The 17,618-nt window shown below is 41.1% G+C and overlaps 1 protein-coding gene across 1 annotated transcript in view; it reads left to right on the top strand.

Moving 5' to 3' along the window:
- The window catches only part of GABBR2 (gamma-aminobutyric acid type B receptor subunit 2), a gene marked incomplete at its 5' end in the record, with an annotated part of 408,227 nt that overhangs the window by 111,647 nt on the left and 278,962 nt on the right, over nucleotides 1-17,618 (top strand). Inside the window, one exon of the mRNA XM_083360642.1 lies at nucleotides 14,460-14,561. Coding sequence (XP_083216768.1) covers nucleotides 14,460-14,561 — 102 coding nt within the window. The remainder of the gene's footprint in view (nucleotides 1-14,459; nucleotides 14,562-17,618) is intronic.

The raw sequence follows: 17,618 nt of genomic DNA, 5'->3' as shown, positions 1-17,618 counted from the left end.
CACCATACATTATTCTCTATATCTAGAGCCAACAAAGGAATTGGAACTAAAAGCATTTGCAGATGCTAGTTTTGCATCTGATACTGTAACCAGGAAATCCACTTCAGGATTGGTTGTATTATTGGGAAACGCTTTAGTAGGATGGAGGTCTAACAGACAGAAGCATATAAGCTTATCAACAACTGAATCCGAATTTTCTTGTTTATCTTTATTATGTACTGAGCTATTGGTATGGAAACAATTATTGTTTGATATGGGTTTAAATTGTAATGAACCAATAAAAGTGTATGAAGACAATCAAGCAGCTATAAAATTAGCAACTAATGCTGCAGTGAAAACTAGATCAAAACATACGGATCTACGGTATCTAAATGTCAGACAATGTGTTAAAGATAATTTGATTAAACTGGAATATTGTGCAACTGAAGATAATATTGCTGACCAGTTTACTAAAGCTCAGGGTGCTATAAAGCATAAATCTGTTTGTGATATGTGTAATTTGAGATTGTAAAAATATATGTATAATATGCCACCCAAAAGGGGAGATTGTTAGAGATTAAACTTGATTTGGGTGACAATATTATATAATGGAGTAAAAGCACCTTTAAGGAGTTAAACGGCCTAAGGGTGTGGCTGTAATTATTCCACATAAAAGAGAGTTAGATGTTACACATAGTTGTTCTTGTATATGTGTTTGATGTTAGTGTTTGGATACCTCTTGTTCTCTTGTTTGCTAACTTGATATTTATTCTCTCAAGAATCAACTGCTTGCTACAGTGTATATTGTTTTTGATATTGGTAAGCAGCTTTTGTATTTTGATACTATGTTTTTATGGACTGACTTTTATGTGCATGATACTGGATTGATACTTGGACTATTTCTTACTGTGTTTCTTTTGTTGTCTGAGTAAAAATAAGTTATAAAACTCGTGTTAGTGCATTACTGTTTGCCTAAAAGTCCCAGTACAACTTCCACTGTGTATTAATAATACTCTGTTAAACAAACCATTTTTTCAACAACATATTCTAACAGGTCTTCAAACTCGGCCCTTTTGAGGGGACTTCCGGTGGCTCCGCGGCGCCGGAGACAGCCTTCCCGGGCTGCCCGCGGCTCAGCTGTGTGATTTTCGCCCGAAACAGCGCCGATCAGCTGTTCGGGTGAATTTGAAGCCCCCTCCTCGGGAGAAGAGGAGGGGGTGAGGCCCCAGGTAGGGGTCAAGTTCTCCGGGGCCGCCTGAGCTTGTAGCTTGGGCGGCCGAAGGATTGAACTCCCCCGTAGCCTGGGTCGCTCCCAGCTGGCCAGCGCCTCTGCTCCTGACTTTATGGAGCGGAGCCAGGCGTCTGCGACCACCCCTGCCTGAAGGAAGGACTATGGAGCAATAAGAGCAGGCAGAGCGGTACAAGAGGAAAAGGTGAAGAGGATTATTTTATTTTACTCTCGAGCTTAATGGTTTTTTTAAACTTAAAGTGAAAGTGCGTCACAATTGAAAGTAAAAGATGGCGGCTAAACCTCCCCCTAAAACTCTTCGGAGTGCTGGAACTTCTTCGGTGCAACAATCTTCATTACAGGCGCTGCATCCTCCTGATGTATTGACACCGAAGGACTTACGAGATGCTTTGGAAAAACATGCCCAGGTAATTTTGGAAGCAATGGGTGATAAATTTGCACAGATGGAGGAGAAATTGAAGAAGTTGGAGGAGAGAATGGAGGAGAGAATGGAACAGAAGTTCAGTGTGATGAAGGTAGACATTTTGTCTTCAGTGTATAAAGTGGCTGAATGTGTGGAAGTTTTGGAGGAAAAAGTGGAAGATTTGACTCAAAAGAATGCTATATTAGAAGCAAAAGTATTGGAGAATGAAGATTTAAGAGACAAATTGGATAGAGAATCGAGTCTGGCTCAATATTTCCAGATGCAGTTTGCCATTAGAATCAGAGGTTTAAAGGAGAATATTAAGGAAGATCTAAAGCAGCTGGTTTCTGAGGCTCTCGAAGTGGTATTGAACCAGCCAGATCTGAAATAAAAGGAGGCATGGATAAAGTGTTTCGTGTGAACTCATGGATTGCTAGACAGAGAAAGTTGCCTAGAGATGTGGTGGTTTATTTTGCAAAAAGGGAAATTAGAGATGAAGTTATACGAGCTGCCTATGATACTAAAGTCGTGATTGCTGGTCAAGAAGTTCTGGTTCTAAAAGAAATTCCTCCAAAGATTTTAAGGAGAAGGAAGGATTTTACATTTCTTGTGCAAGAGCTCAAGCAACGAGATATAAGGTTCAGATGGGAGATCCCAGCTGGGTTGATGGTGATGCATGAAGGTAAAAGGTACCGTCTGGTTACTGTGATGCAAGCACGTGATTTTTACAATAATATTTTAAAAGCAACCCCATTAACACTTCTGGAAGCTGCAAAGGGATCTGGAGAAGGAGAACATCAAGAGGCTGAAGATGGACAGACAGAGGAGAATGGGGCTGGAGGAGATCAAGATATAACACCTTTGGATGATCCCAGAGAACAGAGGGTGACGCGTGCTGCTTTAAAACGATCAAAAAAGATAAAAGAACAAGATCAGCAGAAGTCTATGGAACTTTCACAACGTACTTACAGCCAAGTAGTGGGAGGTGGGAAAAGATTTGGGTGAGGAATGTAAAATTTACACAAGTTTGAAATCTAAGAGAGAATTTTTACAAAATGTTTTATAGATGGTATTTAGATTTTAAAAAGTTAAGTATGTATCTGAATTATTAGCCTAAAAGTTGGAGGTGTAGTGATGAAGACGCAATATATTTTTATATATGGTGGACTTGTAAAAAGGCTAAGGCTAAGAGGAACTGCCGACTATAGAAGAGTGGACTTTAAAGGATCTGGTTGAAATGGTGAAGATTTCGGCCTATTTGAAAGATTACTTGCAAGAACGTTATATTATGGAAGGGAGAAAATGGCTTGAGTTTATCCAGAATAAGTATAGGGTTAAGAAGTTTCATATTTGAATAAGTCTTCTTTCTTTGTTTCTTTTTTATATTATTATTATTATTATTTTTATATATATATTTAATACTACTAAGGTTTGTTTTATCCTATATAAGCTAGAGAGATATTCAATATTATTAAGGTTTGTTTTATCCTATATAAGCTAGAGAGTGATGGATTTTAGAGTTTAGAATTGTTAGTATATGATTGTTTATGATTGCTTTTTATATATATACCTTGTATTTAGCTCTGGGAAGTCGGGGGGGAGGAGGGGAGGGGGGGAGGTAGGGAGGGGGGAGGAGGGAGGGGGAAGGGGGGATTTTTAAAGGGAAATTGTATTTTAAAACTTTTCAATAAAACAAACTCGGCCCTTTTATGACTCGTGGACTTCAACTCCCAGAATTCCTCAGCCAGGCATGCTGGCTGAGGAATTCTGGGAGTTGAAGTCCACGAGTCATAAAAGGGCCGAGTTTGAAGACCTCTGCACTAACTTGTGGAATTGATAAGTGAAACAACAGATGATATTCTCAAAATTATCACTGCTGACTTTGAGTATTGGGGAGACAGTCTCCAATTCCTAACGTTGCTACCAGAATTCAATAGGATGCTGACTTTCTTGTGGAGGTCATTACCTTTTCTTTTCCTTTGAGTAGTGCAAAGTCGCGTGGTCGCATGAAGAGAGACGGACACTTGAGCTGGGTAGTATTTCTTTTATTTGGATCAGGAATGAATCTGGGACAAAGGGGTTTGCCTGGTGTTTCTTATACCTGCCCAGGTGAATGATGGCCAATAGAATTGAACCTGGGCTTCCCGCCAGTGCATGTGGCCAATAGGTTTAAACCCTGGCTTCCCTCCAGAGCTGACCACGCCGGGGCTGTCAAACTTGCTCCATCCGGCTTTTCCCCACCTCAGCGGTTATCGCCTGGAGCTGACCAGCCCCCTGCTGCGCTGGCATTTCCTGTGTATGCTAGCAGCATACACTACACCCCTTCCCCCATAGTGAGGACTTTTCCTCTGTTATACCATCTCCAACTATATACACATATTTACAAAACATGGTTACAATGGATACACTTGTTGATCTGATGCCCCCTTATGATCGTACATAGTCAGCGAGGTAGCTTGGCGTTTTGTGTGGCCTACTTGACCTTCTTGGTACCTGATCTTCCGGAGGTATGGTGGCGTGGCTATTCATTCCTTCCTGAAGCTCCTGTTGAGGAAGGTTGTTGTGTGTCTGTGTGTGTGATTTGCTGATTCCTGGTGACTGCCTGGCTTCTCTATCAGACTCCTGCCTGTACAAGGGTTGCCATTGCTCCCCCCCAACCATCCTCCTTGGTGAATGCGTTTGTATTGGCTTTTGTGTTGGATCTTCCTCCTCACCCCCCAGTGTGTCCTCTGCCCCCCTTTCAGGATTCCTTTTCCTCAGTTGATCCAGATGCCTTTTCCACAGGAGTCCCCCCTCCACCCTTACTCTGTAGGAAAGGGGCCCTGTTTGCTCTATAATTTCCCCTGGCACCCATGGATAACCCGTACTGTAGTTCCTGGCCCAAATGAGGTCCCCTGAGGTAAAATGTGTCTTGATGTTGGGGTTCCCCGTGTCTGCGGCTACTCTGTCTGGATGGAGCCTGTCTAACGTTGTAATGAGGCGTCTCCCCCATCTGAGTTCCGCTGGGCTTTTGCCTGTGGCAGTGCAAGGTGTTGCGTGTTGGTGAAGGAGGAAAGTGGCTAGTCTTTGCTTCCAATCTCCCTGTACTATGTGCTTGAGTGCATCTTTTGTTGTTCTCACGAATCGTTCTGCCAATCCATTACTGGCAGGGTGGAAGGGGGCCGACGTGACGTGTCTAATCCCCAAGGTCCTCAGGAACACCTGGAAATCCGAGGAAGTAAATTGCGTTCCATTATCTGACACGATTACATCAGGCAACCCATCTGTAGCGAATATCCCCCTCAATGCTTGGATGGTCCCTGCTGATGTCATGCTGCTTACAGGTATCACCTCAAGCCATTTTGAATGACTATCCACAACTACCAGAAATGTGTGACCTTGGAATGGGCCAGCGTAGTCTATGTGCACCCTGGACCAGGGTGAGTGTGTTTCCTCCCACTTATGGACTCGTGCGTGTGGTTGTTCTGGCCGTGTCCTCTGGCATGTGTAGCAGCCCGCTACCTGTGCTTCTATTTCCTTGTCCAACCCTGGCCACCACAGGTAACTCCTTGCTAAAGCCTTCATTCTTACTATCCCTGGGTGTCCTTCATGTAGTGATTGGAGAACTCTTTCCCTGAGCCTTGTGGGAATTATGACTCTATTTCCCCACAAAAGGCACCCTTTGTGTGTGGACAGTTCAAACCTTCTTGAGAAGTAAGCAGTGAACTCTTGCCCAGGTGATTTGTCTTGCCACCCACTACTCACCCACGAATGAACTCTGCTCAGAACCTTGTCTTTTGGTGTCTCTGTGGCTATGTCCTTCGCGTTGAGGGGGCATTCTGGCAGTTCTTGGATTGCCAGGATTTGGGCAGCCGGTGCTGAGTCCGGCTCCTTGTCCATTAGGGGCAGTCTGCTGAGACCATCAGCATGCCCCATCTCCTTCCCTGGTCTGTGTATCAATTTACAAGAATATGCAGAGAGGAATATTGACCATCTTAGCATTCTAGGTGACAAAATCTGTGGTGTTTGTTTCTCAGTTGTGAATAGTCCTAATAAAGGTTTATGGTCTGTGAAGATTATGAAATCTCTGCCATAAAGGTAATCATGAAATTTCTTTACTCCAGCAACCACTGCCAGTGCCTCCTTGTCTATCTGGGCGTAGTTCCGCTCTGCAGCTGACAGGGTTCTGGAGTAGTAGGCGATGGGAGCCTGAGTTCCATCCACCTTGAGATGGCTGAGCACTGCTCCAATCCCATAAGGGGATGCATCGCACGCAATACAGATTGGCTGATCCTCCCTGAAATGGGTGACAGTGGCATCGCTTGCTAACATGTTTTTTAGTGTTTGGAATGCTTTTGCATGTTTATCAGTCCATTCCCAAGGCGCTTGCTTGTCAAGTAGCCTATGTAGGGGTTCTGCAATTGAGGCTTTGTGAGGCAGGAATGTGTGGTAGAAATTGAGGAGCCCCAAGAATGCCTGCAATTCAGGCTTGTTTTTGGGAGCAGGGGCTTCTTTGATTGCCCTCACCTTTGATGCAGATGGGTGGATGCCTTGAGCATCTATCCTGAACCCCAGGAATTCTGTTTCTGGGACCCCAATCCTGCACTTCTCCCTTTTGAGTTTGAGACCTGCCCCCCTGAACCTCTCAAGGACCGTCCTTAAACAGGTCGCCAGCACGTCCAGTGAGCTGGCTGCGATCAGGACGTCATCAAAATAAGGGCAAACCCCTGGTATTCCTTTAAGCGTCCTTTCCATCACCTCCTGAAATATCCCCGGCGCTACGCTAACCCCAAACTGCAACCGGTCTACCCGGAACGCTCCCTTGTGAGTGATGATCGTTTGTGCTCTAGCAGCCCCTGGGTCTACCGGCAATTGCTGATAAGCTTGGGCGAGGTCCAATTTAGCGAACACCGACCCGCCTTGCAGGGACGCTAAGATGCTGCTGACTGCAGGGACTGGATAGGAATGGGCACTTAAAGCTCGGTTTATCGTCCCTTTATAATCAGCGCAGATACGAATTTCCCCATTTGCTTTAATTGGCGTTACGATGGGAGTCTCCCAATCTGCTCCATCCACTGGTGTTAACACTCCCTGGTCTACCAGCTTATCCAATTCCCGCTCTATCTTTTGCTTTAATGCGAAAGGAACACGCCTCGCCTTCATCCTTATGGGTTGTACCTGGGGATCTAGTCTAAATGAGATTGGGGGACCCGTGTACTTTCCCAACTGCCCATCGAACACGTCCGCGAATTCCTCACAGACTGCTTCTAGGGACAAATGGCTCCGTGTTTGATTAATCCCTGTGATTTTGATGCCCAAGGCGTTAAACCACCCTAACCCCACAAGGCTAGTCCGCCGGTCTCTCTCGCCTGCCGTGGTTGGTCTCGGTTCTTTTCTGTTGTCTTGGTCGGGGTTGAAGGATCGCTGAGGTCGGTTGATGGCATCCACCTCCAGCTCTTTCCCGTCTGCGTCGGTGCCTCTTCTCACCTGGTGGATGGATCCGCCCTCCCTCGTCTCGGGCTCCTCGGCTGCATCCCAGGCTAGGAGTTCGTCTTGGACATCCCTCAGGGTCAGTTTCTGCTTAGCAAAAAGTTTCTGGCGCAGCTTCCTGTCCCTCACCCCGCAAACGAGCCGATCCCGCAGCCTAATTTCTAGATTTTCGAAATTGCAGAGGCGAGCTGCCAGCCTCAGAGCTGCCATATACTGTTTGGCAGACTCACCTGGTCGCTGATCCCGTTTTTCAAAACGATACCGCCAGGCGATCTCGGACGTCTCGGGCTTGAAATGTTCAGACAGTTTCGCCAGCAATTCGTTGTAGCCGACGGAGTGGATGTCATCGGGTGCGCAGAGGCCGACCGCCAGCTGGTAGGTTTCTGTGCTGCAGCTGCAGAGCAGTACCGCCGCTCTCTGCCGGTCCTCCTTCACCCCGTTCGCCCTCAGGTAGCATTCTATCTGCCCCACGAAGGCTTCCCACTCCTCAGGGCGGCCGCTATTGAAAAGGGGATACTGACCCAGTTGTGTCATCTTGTTGTCTCGGTTGTCCTGCGTCTGGATCCGGGGCTGCCGATTGGATTCTGTCCGTGGCTAGCGTTGTCCGGTGCAGGATCCCATCCTCGTCGCCAGTGCAAAGTCGCGTGGTCGCATGAAGAGAGACGGACACTTGAGCTGGGTAGTATTTCTTTTATTCGGATCAGGAATGAATCTGGGACAAAGGGGTTTGCCTGGTGTTTCTTATACCTGCCCAGGTGAATGATGGCCAATAGAATTGAACCTGGGCTTCCCGCCAGTGCATGTGGCCAATAGGTTTAAACCCTGGCTTCCCTCCAGAGCTGACCACGCCGGGGCTGTCAAACTTGCTCCATCCGGCTTTTCCCCGCCTCAGCGGTTATCGCCTGGAGCTGACCAGCCCCCTGCTGCGCTGGCATTTCCTGTGTATGCTAGCAGCATACACTACACCTAGCAAGCTGCTTGTAAGATTTACTAGTCTGGGTGACTAATTATAAATTTATACTTTTGAAGGTTTCTTTCATACTGCATTTCTGGAGTATGTCTTTGTCTATGCCAGGGGTCAGCAACCTGAAACAGTGAAAGAGCCACTCGGAACCGGTTCCCTCACAAAAGGAAAAACTGGGAGCCGCAAAAAATGTGTGCACATGCGCATACATGGACGCATGCGCAGAACAGGGTTTGACTGAAGAGTGGAGCCAAGGCGAGATATGCACCTACCCTGCATATTTGAATTGATTGGTTGAACCTTTTTAGTCCCACTTTTTTTTTTGGACTGCACATGGCAGAGGACTGGGAGCCACAGGAGACGGCTGAAAGAGCCGCATGCGGCTCCGGAGCCGCGGGTTGCAGACCTGTGGGACTCTATGCTATATGCTTGGCTTTTCCCAGCTCTTGACATAAAAATGTCTTTAAAGCACTTTCAATTTTTACCTATCAACATCCCAGCATTTTCATTTTGTAGGAACTCCTTCTATTATAAACACGTTACTCAATAGAATGTTCCCCCAGCCTAAAATTTAAATCTTTTCTTTCCTCTTGGAATATATTCTGGAGGTGTCATTCTTTTTCTTTCATATTCTATTTTTTAAACATCAAAATGTATCAGAATAAAATACAGATGAAACATTACCTGGTTGTTGCTTTATAAACAATCATAAGAATTCTGAAATGTTTCCTGGAAGCAGTATACTTCATTTCCCCCGCCAGTATTCATTATCCTCTAAAAGCCTAGTGTAGTAAATGAAATTTTCAGAGTATCTCCTAAAGCAGCCTTAGTTTCATTGGTTGGAGGTTACCACAGACATTGTAGAAAGATAAGAGAAATTATAGCAGCCACCTCATCATATATCTTCTACTGGAAAACACCATATTCTATAGAATTCATGAATCTACATTGATAATGCACTTAGTGGAACAGAAGACTATGAACAAGATTTAGAATTCCACGAATAACACTACAAGCTGACTGTCCAAGTATAGGTAGTCTCTTAATATTTGTATACTCCTTTTCTGCAACGTTCTCTACACGAGGCTATCCTTAAAATTATTCAGATGCTTCAGCGGATCAGAATGTAGCAGTTCGGGCAGTGAGAAGCTTGATGGCCTTGGTGTACCATGTACACCTCTACTCCACAAGCTGGAAGTCTGCTTCTGGAAGTCTCCTCCTGAGTACAATTCAACATACTGGCTCTTACATATAAAATCCTGCATGCCATAAGGCCAGGTTGTTAAAGGGACCACCTATCTTCTAAGATTTCCACCTGGCCATTCATCCTGGCAAAATTTGCATCCTTTAGGTATCTTCAGTTAAACAAGCATCATCTATCAGGACATAGGGAACTTGGCTTTTGGAATGTCACCCCCACTGAAATCCTTGTGCCTCTCACTCTGTTGGCAATCTGCAAAGCCTTGAAGTCCGTGTCATTCTCCCAGGCCTTGGGTTGAGATGGATGGGGGTCCCTTGTTGGGTATATATGTTACTTTTATTTGTCTGAATATTGTGCCCAGGTCCCATTTTGTTTTTGGTCTTTATTGATTTTTATGATACAATATTATATTGTGAACTGCCAATAAGTTGGAGCTGCAAGGCATTCTAAATTGAAATAAATAAATAAACAACAGGCATTGCACTGAACTCCGTTTCACAGACTGATATACACTACACAACTAATACCATTTTAGGTCAGTCAGCATGTTAACATCATATAGAGTAGAATAGAGGAATTCGCTGATTTTTTTCAGATGTATATTAACACTTGATTGTATTATGGCCACTTTAAAATAGGAGAAGCTCCTTTCAGAGCAGTTGTTAGGAGTGTATACAGTGAAAGAAAGGGGATGTTTTTGGTCTAACTAGAGGGTATTTTTTAATAAAAAAAATAAAATTAGAAAGAGCATTTAACTTCTTTATTCTCATTTCCTTAATTCTAGATCAAGTCAATTAATTAATTTGATTCTTAATCATTATTAAATTACATAGGCTATCTTAAAATCACATATTATAATACAGGATGCACATATTTAATTAAATTTTGGACACCTGTATTCCTGGGGTGATTTAGAGTGCTACTTTTCCTCTTCAGATAGCTCCTTTGCGAGGTTTCTTTTTCTTTTCTTTACTGCAGGTAATTATTTCTATATACAATCCGAGTCTGAGTTTTTGAGAACAGAACAACTTTAAAAAAAGAGGGACTAAGTTTTTTCATTGCTTGGTGATGCACTTTTATGTTTGCCAATTTATGTTGCAAAAATTCTTTATCAGTCAGTTCAACCTCCCAACTTCTGATACTCTTCAGTTATGTATGACCATCAGCTTAGAATTAGGAAGTCTAACTCATTTGAGAATGCCAGATAGTGGAAAGCTAATTTACTCCTCCCTCTCTCCCCCCCCCCATACCATTATAAAATTTAGTTTTATTTTTGTTTTGTTTTTCCTGTGTTTTTTTAAAGTTATATAGGTCCTGTGATATAAAGGAAATAAATGCTAGGATCAATGAATGAAAACTTTTTAGCTCATAACCAGGTTCACAGGATGAAACTGAGGCTAGTCTGCCTGCTGTGACTTGCTTTAGTTTTGTTTTGAATTGTATAAAGAAATTAGCACTCTCCCCCAAACCATGCAGTGACTCACCCTATAACTTCTGGATCACAGGTTTCTTCAGAAGATAAATCAGGGGGTTCCCATTGCCTTCCTTTCCCCATTCATAAGTGACTTTTTTCAATACCGTTGTAACTTTGAACGGTCACTAAACGAACTGTTGTAAGTCGAGGACTGTCTGTACTTCAGCTTTCTGTTATCAATAAAGGGAAAATGTATCATAGTACATGGTAGTATAATATTAAGGCTATGTGAACTATAATTTTATATTAGTTTTAATGTATTGTTTTCCTATATTTAGTATTCGTAGTGGGTTAATTTTGTCTTAATTGCCTTGTCAGTGCTTACACGGAGAGAAACCAGATAAATGCAACCTCTAAATTTTTATACTATCATCCAAAGTTATATTATAAGTTATTGATTGCTACTTAATTGTGGCATTTTATGTTCTGAACCTAGTTATTTCTAGAGTCAGTCAAGTTCACAGGGTACACTTGAAGCTCTACACCAGGGGTGTCAAACTCAATTTCATTGAGGGCCGCATCAGCACTGCGGTTGCCCTCAGGGGGCCGGGTCGGTATGGCAAGGGTGGGCATGGCCTACTGGGTGGGCGTGGCTAGAGTGCGTATGGCCTACTGGGTGGGCGTGGCCAGCTCTACATCGTTCGCATCAAGGGTGTCTATGGGGGCCTGGGCAGGAGTGGGACAGATCTGAGGGTCTCTGGCAGGAGGAGGGTCTCTGGGCCAGGGCCTAGGCAGTGGGGGCCGTTCCCTCACTGTTTCCAGGATGGCTTCGTGGGCCACATGAAACCATTTCGCAGGCCGGATCCGGCCCCCGGGCCTTGTGTTTGACATGTCTGCTCTACACATTTTAACATATAACATGAAACTTTGATCACATTGTCAGGACCATTATATTGATTGTTCTGTACAATACCCTTTGGGTACTTCTAATATGATGCTGCCAGGTTCAGGGGACAGTACATCACCCAAAGCGTGCCTTTGATAATGTTCCTGAAAGATGCAGGATGTTCTCTGGATTAGCCTCATAGCGAGATGACTTACATCACATGAGAAGCTTACTATGAGTTCTGATGAACTGGGGACTACTGGTTTAGATATGAGACTTACTTACTACCCATACTAACAAATGCACCTCAGTCAGACATTAACAAAAAGTATAAAAAATATTCTAAATAAATAAAATATTGAAGTAATGCAAAGAATTAGAAGAGGACTTTAATAACACATACCAATAAATAAATCCTAAATCTTTACATGTAAATCTAAGCCCACACGCATATGCATTTAAATCTTACCTAGATGAACACAGTAAAGGAGTTTTAAGAAAAGCAACGGTTATATGTCTGCAAATTCCTCTCTTTTTTCTTACCAGCTAGAGTGTGTATATATGCCTGCATGTGAATTATATTTATCTTTTTCTTAATTTGATTGACTTGTGTCATTAGGAAGATATGTATGCAGAGATTCCGAGGGGAGTATGCTTTGTGACAGGGTCTTCACCTCTAACAACTGGGAAGGCATGTTTTCCTCCTGGTAAATTTTATTTAATGAGGCATTTAGAAGCAATAGGTTGTAAACAGGCATGCTCAGAGACATTTCAGTTCTGGCTAATGCAACCAAGATGATTTATGAGTGGTTCTTTTAGTATGCCTCTTGCCTGACCCAACTAGAAAGGCGTGATGAGTTGTTCTGTCCTAAAATGTATCTTGTCAAATTTCCTGTCACTTTTATGGGGTCATGTTACGAGTTGCGATAAATTCTCCATTTTTGATGTTTGAGGAATAAATAAGGAAATCACATTCAGTGGCACTGAGCAAAATTGGTTTAAAAAGACTGAAAAAAGACGCAGAACAGTTACAACAGTTACAACCCCCATATGAGCTGTCTCTTCTTATATACTAACTCTCCCATCCTAAAATATTTCTTAAGTTGCAGTTCTACATATACCGTAAATATATCACAACATCTGAATATCTGTGCTTGCACCCTTGTTGCTTCCCTACCAAGTGTTACTCCATAGAATACAGTATTTAACTAGAAATTTCCTCTGTTACTAATAGTGGATCCCAAAAGGCAGAAGCTATCCAGCACTTCAGCATCTTCACTTTATACATACACCTATTCATATGGACATGTATATAAATACAGTGTAGGACTACTTGTCTTTGGTTATATTAAATCATTTCATATGCTGTTCTAGGCTTGGCATTTTCCATGTCCCTTCCTTGTTCTTTATCATAAAGTGAGATCTAGGAAGTGTGTCTTCTTTGGAATTATCTCTGCCCTCAAATTTGATGGAACCCAATCTTGATAGCCTTTTGGAAGGCATCAAAAGCTTAGTTTTCTCCCTGTGAATTTGGTCTTGATAGTTATATGTTCTTGCCTTCAGTGGTGCTTATTGGATTTTATGAACATATCTGCATACTTGCCTTATCTGCATTATAATTGATTATATTATTTTATTACAGTGATAGCCATCCAGAATCACTGATGACTTGTATGGATAGCATATAACTTAAATCTCATTAATTAGAGTACAGGCTTGGTTTTCTTCATTATGCTTCCTTTTTGCTGAACTTTCACAAAACACTTTTATAAATTGCTTTTACATGTCAAGTAGACTTACAGGAATCATTTTATTATGAAGCTGAATCTAATATATTTTGTTTCTAAAATATATGATACTTAATTAACAGGTTTCTGTTGAAAATTACATGCAATAAAAATAAATATTGATGTGACTTTGAATGAATTAATGAAGAAAAATGTGCGAAAATTATACATCATATATTCAATGATAATATTCAGCATTGCATTTAGTTGTTTCCAGTGCATAATTCGTGTTTTAAGGTTAATGTAGAATTTATCTGGGATTTACAATGCAGTTGTATGGAATAACTTTCCACAGGTTACAGTTATTTCTTTGCGCAATAGTAGCTAAATTATGGATCTTACTTCTGCAGGTGCTCCTTGAGTTATAAGAATAATTGGGAATAGAATTTCTGTTGCTAAATGATTTGGAAGTAATGCACAGTGTCATGCAGTTGCATCACTTAGCAACATCAATCCTGCGCTCCCTGTTGCTATTGTTAACAAATACCACTGGTCATTAGGTGCGGACCCACCCGGATCCAAGCCATTCCCAGCTTGATCCCTCCCAAGCCTGAGCCTCTGTAAAGCAAAGGACTGCCTCCTCTTCAGCTCCCCTCCCCCAAACTGTCTGCCTGGTATCAATGGCAGGCAGCTGTTACTGTTGAAGACCCCCCCCCTCTACTCCAGCCTCATTGCTGCCGCTGAAGAGTGCAGCTGTACAGGGTTGTCAAAATGGCTGAAATGGGGAGAGGAGGTAGGCAGGTGGGGTGAATTCAAGGGGTCCTTCAGCTGTTATGTGGGCCTGCTGTTAAATGCCCAAATGTTGATCACATGGCCACCGGGGCGCTGCAACAACTGTAATTTTGGGAACCAGGTGTAAGTACCATTAGCTCAGCACTATTGTAACTGAATGAATGTCGCTGAATGAATGGTTGTTAACTTGAGGAGGACTATCTGTACTTATGTGAAAAACCCACCTCTCATTCTTCATTTTATTTTATATAAAATGCCTATATTAAATGTTAACTTAGGGTGTATTTGTAAAGTATTAACAGACAAGACAGTAAAATGCTCAGTATTAAAAAAAAACCTATACGTTTATTTTGTCATTTTTCCATTCTTTAATAGGTACGGAATGATCTAACTGGAGTTCTGTATGGTGAAGATATTGAAATATCAGATACAGAGAGTTTTTCTAATGATCCTTGTACAAGTGTCAAGAAGCTTAAGGTAGGTGCAACTCTTTTGCTAAGATAAAAAACTAATTGTGTAGCAAAAACCCTCCAGCAGTTTAAAATAAGCAGTTTTAATAGGCCTTAGTTTGAAAACTTCCTTTTAGATTTTGATATTTATGGTGGTTGCTATTATAGTCATGATATAAAATAATTATATTTGATATTAAATTCTGTAACAACATAGAAATGAAATTAGTAAAGTTATAACCAGGTTGCCAACAGAATTATACATAATGGGATCAAGAATGTTTTGTGTGCTACACAATTTACAAGTTTAATTTCTTTTTCTTCAAAAATGCAAAATAATATCAGATGCCAAATTTTGTTGAAGTATAAGAACAGACATGATGATGATGATGATGATGATGATGATTTCTCCTAGTGAAGCATTATCTTGACATGGTTGTGGGGCTGGCTTGTGGGCTTCAAGGAAGATGAGAATGGTGCCTGTGTTTCAATCATGCTACTGGACAAGTCTCATCAGAGAAGACAGAGAAAGAGTGTATTTCCATTAAATAATATGGTACCTTACAGAAACCTGTACTGGATTGGTCATCAGCCATGTATTATACTGGACATCTGGTGACAAATACAGTCCTTAAGTTGTTCATGTTCAGTTTTCATCTTCAGCAACAGTTTGTACATAGCAAAAGTGGTGATCATTTGTATAGAATCCTGCATCAAATTCAGTTTTACTCATTTTCAAAATCATAATTGTTATAAAATTTAAATCTTTTTATTAGCTGACCATATGAAAACCAATAACATGTATAACCTAATTCCAGATCTTTTCTTGTTTTTAACAAGTTCTCTTTGGGAGCAAGACAGTACATTAGCACAAGTTAACCATTTTGATTTAATTGTCATTCCCTTCTAAAAAAAGCATCTTGAGTTGACAACCATAAAGGTATCTGAGGATAGAATCTTACTTTATATCTACTCTAAATTTTCAATACAGCATGTTTAATAAAGTGGTTCCAAAAATCTACAATAACCCCAATTTTCTCATACCACAAATAACCAGACCAACCAAATCTTAAACCAGATCCTTTAAGATCCAATAACCTCCTATTTCTTAAGATCACCCACTTTTTCATTGATACTAAACAGCATGCTGCAAAATACAATTTCAGATCTGGTAATCTCAGTGCTCCTCTTTCTTTAACACCCTACAGCAAGTTATTTTTTTTTTTTGCCTTGCAGGGAGATGGGTGGCAAATAAATTTAATAAATAAATAATAAATATTTAATACTCGGTTTCTAGCCTTGCCAAATTAATTTGGAAATATATTTTTGCTATTGTTAAACGATACATTGTTCATCAATATAGTTACTGTCTAAAATAGAAATAAGATTCTGGGTAAAGCATTCATCTTAATCACAGAGATTCTTCTCAGCAATGACAAATGCAGTTTTTTGCATCTCAGTGTATCTTTGTAAATTTCATCCCATGCATTGACACTGTTATTTTGAAACAACATAAAATTCATATTAAAGAGGTTAACATCCAGATAATTGAATTTTTCTCAATATTGAAACAAAAGAATGGAAAGGAAGGAAGAAAATCACAAAATATAAGAATTTTGGAGAGCAACTGTTCCAGTCAGGAAGGGGACTCAAATGGGGAATTAATCTGGAGTCATTATGTAAACACAAGAAGGCAAATCTGACTCACCTTGAATGCCATTGGACTTCATCTAGTCTTTCTTGAGGCAAGCTGCCAGTCTGTGAAGATTCCTGTGAAATAGGTATAGAGCAATAAAGTAGCTAATTTGTATTCTACACAGGTTGGTCTGGTTGTTCACGTCTGACGAACTACAAATAGAAGTAGAATGATCATGGCAAAAGAAAGCAAAAATAGTACAAGTAGTAGTAGGCATCCTAGGTGCAATCCCAAAATATCTGGAAAACCATTTGAACACCTTCAGCGCCATCAGTCAACAACATAACCAACCATAAATATTAAATAAGTTTAAACTGCCCGTTTATTATATATTGGCTTTCATATTTTTCAATCTGTTTGCACTGTCCATATCTCTGTGGTTATCATCTTTATGATAATGAATGTTATATTTTATTTATTTATTTTTATTTTATTACATTTATATACCGCCCTTTCCCGAAGGACTCAGGGCGGTTTACAGGGTAATTAAAAACCAAGATACAAAAGTTAAAAACAAGTTTAAAAAAATTATATTTGTCCCTGTATAAATAAAACCCCAGTTAAAATAAGATTAATCCTTAGCCTGGGCCAGAGAGCTAGAAGAGCCAGGTCTTCAGGCCCCGGCAGAATGAACGGAGGTCGGGGGCAGTCCTCAGCTCCACTGGCAGCTGGTTCCAAAGGGCAGGCGCCCCCACTGAGAAGGCCCTATGCTGTCTAGAAGTTAAATGGCTAGTTTGTAATATTTTTTTTATTTTTAACATATTTGCCCTTCAGGATTGACCAGAAGTAAGAGTTAAAGGCTCCCTAGTAGGAAACAGAAATTATTCCAGTTGACTGACACTTTAATTCCCAATACACTTTCCTAAAGAAAGAAATAGGGCATACAAATAAAAATTATTAATGCTATTTATAACTTTTTTATTGGGGGGGCTTCTCTGCAAAGCATAGATATCAATCTGTTTTGTAGGTTGTATATTATTGGAACAACCCGAGATGTATGAATCTCAGTGACCAAATGTAAGGCATTTTGATGTATATTTTTCTGTAATTTTAATTTGCTCAGATAAATGTGATAACCTTTGTTATTAGTTTTGAAATTGTAAATTAACCTTAGATGGGAGTGTATCTCATCTCATTTTTTTAATTTGAAGCTTTTCGGAACATGGAGCATAAATATTAAGCTGCTGTGCTTTTGTCTGCATCTTTCTGTGTGCTATTATCTCTGGATGTTTTTCAGGCTGTCACCAGAGAATGTAGCAATTGCTACTACCTCTGCCCTCTGTCCCCTGCTCCTCACTAAGCCAAACATCTTGTTTATTATTCTGGCATGACTGTCAAATACAGTCTCTGTATAAACATGAATACTAACATTGCTACCTTTTAATACAT

This window comes from Vipera ursinii, assembly GCF_947247035.1.
Source record: "Vipera ursinii genome assembly, chromosome: 3".
In the NCBI taxonomy this organism is placed as follows: domain Eukaryota; kingdom Metazoa; phylum Chordata; class Lepidosauria; order Squamata; family Viperidae; genus Vipera; species Vipera ursinii.
Note: the sequence above shows the minus strand (reverse complement) of the source record. Positions and strands in the feature narration are given on the sequence as shown.